Below are 6,592 nucleotides of genomic sequence, written 5' to 3'. Positions count from 1 at the left end.
AAAGAGTGTGTTTTTAAAGTGCATTATTTATATAGTTGCACAAAGTACAATTATAATGACTGGGTCAGTAGTTAGTTTGATACGCACAATGAATATTGTTGAAACTGGGCCTGTAAATAACAGAGGGCTCTCTTTAATGACATTTGTATGTTGCAATCACCCTTTTTAAGCTAACAAAAGCCTGTATCAAGAAAATAGTTCAGGTATATTAATAGCAGCAGAACTTGAAGTGCTGTTTCAGTTTCTGCCTTTCTGGAGGCTGAATGCTGAAAGATAATGAAGGGAATGGATATACTCACAGATATTATCTTTTTCCCAGGTTATTCAGCTGCACCTCCAACCTGCTTTTTCTTTTGTGGGAATTTTTCGTCTGCACCATATGGAAAAAATCAAATTCGGTCACTGAAAGGTAGGGAAGTCTTTGTGAACAGTGAGATGTGTACCTTAAATTAAAATAATGATGACAAAACAAGAGAGCAGAGAAGAAATGCTTGTTTTCTAAGTGACACATATTTTAATGTACTGAAGTTTGGGGGTGATTCATTTAACGTATGTTCATTGTCTAACCAGATGGCTTTTTTTCCTGACTCTAGGTTCTTTGAAGGCTCTTGCAGATATTATTTGTGAATATCCCAGCATTCATAAAAGGTACACAGCAAAGTGCAATGAAGAGGGAGATTTGTTTATTTTGTGAGCGTTTGCTTTAATTACTTTAAGAAACTACACATACTATGTTTTCTCATTATTGTGAGCCAGCTATGATCAGATAGCAAGCTGGTCTTGTAACAGGACTCTAAGTTTGTTTTGGGAGCAGTGTAAGGTTTTGATTTTATCTAAAATAGTTTGGTCGTGGAAGCTGCTATTGAGTGAGCGAAGGTAAACTGCCTCTTCCTGGAACATGTTCCATGTGAATTAAGCATGGCCTCTGATTCCCCAAAAGTGCTATTTGTGTGAGCCCTTTTCCCTGGAATTCTCTGGAAATCAACAGGATTTTGCCTGAACAGTGCTGCTTTATAAAGTGCTGCTTTTTTTGATGCTGCTATGAGCACCTACAGGCTTTCTGCACCAGCCACAGAAAATGTCATCTGAAACACTTGATTGCTGTCTGCACAGAGACATCTCATTTCTATCTTTTTCATTCTTGCATACATGGTTCTCCATGGCTGCTAGTTTAAGAGCTAACCAAAGTAACACAGTCCTGCAAAGGAATCTTACATTTATCACTTCTTGTGTCCCCGTTCTATGGGAGCCCCATTTCAGGCCTGAAGAACAAAATCCCTTCTACAGAGATTTCAATATACAAAGAAAAGTAAAATAGGAAGGCAGCCAGGCTTATCCTTTGTGGCTTCTGATCTTTGAATTCGTAACGGTAGCCTGTAAGTAGACCTAATTCCTAGAATGAGATCCAAAGGCAGGAATGGCCATAGCCCACGGCCCATGAGCTCACGTGAGGAGTAAGGAAGAGTATCTCCTGTACTGATCCTGTCCATCCTGTGTCCTGGTGGGGCTCTTGTGGTGTGCCACTGCTGGATTATCTGGGCTCCTTGTATGGGATAGTGGAGCCCATTACCACCAAGTTCTGAGCCAGGCTGCCACAACCTTGTCTGTCTCCCTTCCCACAGTCAGTCCCCCTTGCACAGTGAACAGTTTTTAAGGTTTCTTCCACTTTAGTGAGGAGTGGGTATGTATCTTACGCCTTGGTGTGATTTATGTGGTTCTTAAGGCAAGGAAGAGTTGTCATCTCTACCCCAGAATAAGTTATTTGCATGCATCTGTGGAGAAATGGTAGTATGTAACTAGTGTTTAGGTACTTCTAGGATCATTTTGTATAAAAGTTATTTATTAAACTTTTTGCAGTAGTCGATTTGTGTTTGTTCCTGGCCCTGAAGACCCTGGTCCTGGTTCTGTTTTACCAAGGTCAGTTTGCTTTACTTTCTCGAATTTTGAGATAAAGAAAGTAAGAGTCTTTGTTGATACATCTGTTTCTATTTATTTTAGACCTCCCCTGGCTGAAAATATTACTCAGGAATTCAGACAGCTGGTGCCATTTTCAGTCTTCACCACAAATCCTTGCAGGTAACAGTGCAACTTACTGCTGTTTTTCATGTTGGTTGTTTTTTTACCGACTAATTTATGTGCATATGTACTTTTAAAAAATTACAAATTTTGGAAACATTTAATTTTTTCAAATGAACAGAATTCATCGCTTGCATTAATTGTAACTAGTTTTAAATACATTAATATATAAATCAATTAATGATGAAAGGAAGTAGTGCTAAAAGTGTGATAGCAAGTATAGAAGTCCTGCTCAAAAGTATCATGTTTTTTGAAGGGAAGATGGAAAAGTAGTATTTTAATTCAAATGTGCTTTTTTATTTTACTCTATTAGAGGCAGATCAACTTCATTATGCAGGTCCCTATCTTTTAGTTTCATCTTAATTCATTTAATTTCATTGATGTTTTCCACTTAGGATTCAGTATTGCACCCAGGAAATAATAATCTTCCGTGAAGATTTGGTAAACAAAATGTGCAGAAACTGTGTCCGCTTCCCCAGCAGCAACATGGACATTCCTAACCATGTGAGTTTGTTGTGTTCAGCCCTTCTTGCTAAGAACTTCTTGACTTTTCGTTTTGATCAGGTCAGCATTTAGGGTGCTCTGATCTGCACTTACTACACATTGCCAGGGTAACCAAGAGGGATTGTAAAAAGGATTGCGCATTTAGTACTATTATCTTCCTTTCCATCTTGACCGTAAAATAACTGAAACCATGATACCAATAACGGCATTGAGTCATTCTGACTGTCCCGCTGCAAGTGCCCTTGAATGCAGAATGTTATAGCAGCTGACAGCTTGTGTATGTGCACCAGCAAGGAATGTCATACCAAGATACATTTATTCCTAAAGGCAAAGTTTAATACTTTAAAAAAAAAGAAAAAAGAAGTGACGTATTATATTATACAGTGACATTTGCAGTTAAGCAGCATGTTACTTTTCCAAAAGGTCATCTGCTTTGTTTGCCTTCTTACTTGAAGTCTTAATCCTGCTTTTGATACATCGCCACAGCACGCTGAGTTAAATTCTAGTTAATGAATGCACAGCAGGAGTTGATGGGACCGCCTGGTATGATTGAATGAGAAAGATCCAGCCAGTACTGGCTCATTGCAGTGATGGGTGGAGTCTGTTTCCATTTATTTTATATGGATACTTCTGTTTATTTCACTCAGAAACTTCTTTTAGCCCTTTCTTCCTTCATCATGACAGTGCTGTTTCTTTGTGAACACATGAGAATGCACTGTGGGCAATGAAGTACCTTGGTTTTGGTGTGCAAGTTTGCATCCATGTATGTGTATGCTGCAAGCTGTCACTTGCCTGTACTCACACATGGCTTTCCCATGGTTGGAAAGGAAGGAATCTTGAAGGAAATGTAGAGTTGTGTATTGCAACACTTTGTGCAGATAAGGGTATTGGGTGGCTTTTCCATGCTTCAGTTTTTCTCCGCCTTTTTCTGATTGACACTTGTTTCTTTAGTTGCAGCCATAAGTGTAAAAAGGTGAATGGAAGAAGGAAATTTTGTTACTACCTTTAGATTGAGATATTAGTGTCTTTAGACCTTGTATAGTATTAAATGGAATAACTGGACCTGTGCTTGGTACATCATTTTCTTTCAGCAGCAGACCCTTCCGCCAAGTTATTGTAGTGATTTTGGCCCTTTGGGGAAAATGGAGCTTAAGGGTAGCTACATGATTAGTTAGAGATAATAATAAAAACTTTCAAGGGGCTTGAGGAGAGTTTCAGGAAGCAAAATACCCTGGCTAGAATTTGCCAGATGAAAAAGGGAATTTCATGGGGCAGATAGTGTCTGGAGCTGGGCAACTGCCAGAACAGACAAAGGAATCAACATGATTTGGGAATCAAATGATTTCCTGAAGTTCAGGGAGAAAAATGTGGTCTAAGTGTGGGTCTTGTGGTTAACAGTACTGTGAGGAAAGCCACGAGAAACAAACCAACCAAGTAACCCACCCCCCTCCAAAAAAAGGTAACACAAAAGTTATGGCAATGTTGGTACTACCTGGGCTGGAGGAACAGGTCAGCAAATTCTCTCTGTTGGAGAGTCTGATCAATGACATAACTTTGACATCTTCAAATATTGGTTGCTACACTTTAGAAAAGGACTTCGTGTATTTAAAAAAAACCCCAAAACATAACAAACAAAACAGCAGCTGCTGCTTTACGCCAGAAATCATTTATAATCAGAGGGAGTGAGAGAGACACAAAAAAGCCCCATTTCCAGGTTCAAAGTTTCTTTATTAACAGGGAATCAGCATCTGCAGGAATGAATTTGACTTGTAGAAAATGGCTCAAACTAACTATTTCTGTTTATCTTGCAGTTTGTAAAGACTATATTATCACAGGGACATCTGACGCCACTTCCACTGTACGTGAGCCCAGTGTACTGGGCCTATGACTACTCCCTGAGGGTATATCCTGTGCCAGACATGCTCGTCATTGCAGATAAATACGACCCCTTCACTGTCACCAACACTGACTGTCTTTGCATAAATCCTGTAAGATTTCCTTATGCTTTACCAAAATAAGAAGGGGGTGCAGTCACATTTCAGTGTGTCTCTTACTCATTGTACAGTACTTTACTTACACAAGTGTGGTATATACATTTTTCTTTACAGGGTTCATTTCCAAGAAGTGGATTTTCATTCAAGGTATTCTACCCATCCAACAAGACAGTTGAAGACAGGTAAATATGTTCATTTTCCCATTTAAAAGCAAGTATCTTATTTGCTGACTTTTTATCAGGAGGAACACAGAAAGTCAACTGTATAAACAGAGTGAATGTTCTAGCAATTTAATGTAGACTTATGCTTCATACTTAGTGTAAGAAGTACAAATGCCTAGAACTTAAATAATAAATTTAGGAAATGCAGTCAAATAACAATGACGATAAGTGTGATCCAAAAGTAAAAGGAAAGATAGACTGTACTATGTAACTTTCAGTAACTGAGTCCCCATTGGGAAGCACATTCACTTATGGAGATGATGCTTGTTACATAAGTTAATTACACTCAGGAACAATTCTTGGTTTATTTTGTGACCATCATCAAGCCCACAAGCCACTTTTTGTGCTTTGCTTTCATACTTTTTATGCACTTATTCATTCCAACTGTGGTTTTCCAATGACTGGAAAAAAAGGCCAGCTGCAACACCAGATATTATTAAAAAGTATCAGAGGGCTTAAAACTGTGATGAAAATTTGCCTGTTTGAAATAATTATGGTACAACCCAGTGGGAAAAATTCAAACTTACCTTGTCTGATTGTTTCATGCCTTGTCGCAGAAACTGTGTCCTTGTCAAACAGGAGCGTGTAACACCCTTAACCCGCCCAAGGGACTTCACGTAACCTTTACCTGAATATAGAAAATATAGAAGATACCATATTGTCAAATGCTTTTGGTCTTTAAATAATTTAAAACATTATCAAGTCTTTCACAGATCAAAAAATAGGATAGTATTGTGAATTATCTTTTAAAAAAAAAAACCACCCTAAATTCTGTTTTTGTTTTCTATTTTCAGCAAACTTCAGGGTCTCTGAATTTCTATGAGACTGCAAAAAAGGAGCAAGTGTTTGTAAAGCCAAGAGTAGCACTCGTTTCAGGTGGATTCATTTTATGATGTGTTACAGACTGTTCTTAATAAATGTCAAGGTCAAAAATGGTGTAGTTTGTACACAGACTTACAGGAAAAGATACTGGCGCTGGTTTAGATGTAGACCCACAGTGAAGATTAATTAGCAAAGCATAATAAAAGAAGGCAACTGGAGGAACCACATGCATGTATATCAAACAGGATTTTTCCTTTTTAAAAAAGGAGTTAAAGATAGGGAGAACTTTGTCTTCCACCATGCTGGGTTGAACTGTGAGCTAGTTATCTACAGGAGATTCTGAACTGTGAACTAGGATTTTTCTTTGGACAGGAAAGGTCTAGAGAAGACAAGGAGAGCAGACTGGTGCTACCCCAAAGTGCCCAGACCAGGTGCAGAAGACCTGGTGGACCCTTAGCACCAGATGTTTTGTTTCACAGACCCCTTTGCTTTGGGCTGGCATTGACATGAGCATGGCTCTAGGGGCAAGAACAAGAGAAGACAGTGGGGCTGGGCTTTGGAGCGGGCCAGCAGGGCGTGGATGGAAGCCAGGTCCAAGAAGTGGGAGCTGAACTGCCGCAGATCTAAACCAAACCCCAGGAGAGGCTGCACTGGCACTTCTGATGCACACGTGCTGACCATTGGCCAGGAGGGGAAAGCAGTGCCAGCTCAGAGATGGGGGAAGAGCAGGAGTCTTGCAGAGGGATGAGGAGGCAATGGGCGAGAGCCACCCTTGTGGAAGACAGGGGTGAGGGCTGAGAACCACCAAGAAGCCATTGAGAGGAAAGGCTCAGCGAGGCTGGGATGGAGGGCTCTGGGGTGGGGAGAGGAATCAATTCTTGAGGAAGACCACTGGGGGAGAGCCCATGTTGTCGCTATAGAAACTGGCCGGCAGGGTCCGTAGGCGCCATCTTGTTTACAATCACCATAGCAACG

The 6,592-nt window shown here is 40.0% G+C and overlaps 1 protein-coding gene across 1 annotated transcript in view; it reads left to right on the top strand.

Moving 5' to 3' along the window:
• POLE2 (polymerase (DNA directed), epsilon 2, accessory subunit) overlaps nt 1–5,608 on the top strand; it is a 17,103-nt gene extending 11,495 nt beyond the window's left edge. The window contains exons 10-17 of the mRNA XM_010021886.1: nt 320–409; nt 594–648; nt 1,861–1,917; nt 1,999–2,076; nt 2,472–2,580; nt 4,392–4,568; nt 4,689–4,756; nt 5,590–5,608. Of these exons, the coding sequence (XP_010020188.1) occupies nt 320–409; nt 594–648; nt 1,861–1,917; nt 1,999–2,076; nt 2,472–2,580; nt 4,392–4,568; nt 4,689–4,756; nt 5,590–5,608 (653 nt within the window). The remainder of the gene's footprint in view (nt 1–319; nt 410–593; nt 649–1,860; nt 1,918–1,998; nt 2,077–2,471; nt 2,581–4,391; nt 4,569–4,688; nt 4,757–5,589) is intronic.
• Nucleotides 5,609–6,592: the final 984 nt, after the last annotated feature.

Source organism: Nestor notabilis, unplaced genomic scaffold (genome assembly GCF_000696875.1).
Source record: "Nestor notabilis isolate BGI_N333 unplaced genomic scaffold, ASM69687v1 scaffold14739, whole genome shotgun sequence".
Classification (NCBI taxonomy): Eukaryota; Metazoa; Chordata; class Aves; order Psittaciformes; family Psittacidae; genus Nestor; species Nestor notabilis.
The sequence above is the reverse complement of the archived record's forward strand: the minus strand, read 5'-3'. Positions and strand labels throughout refer to the sequence as shown.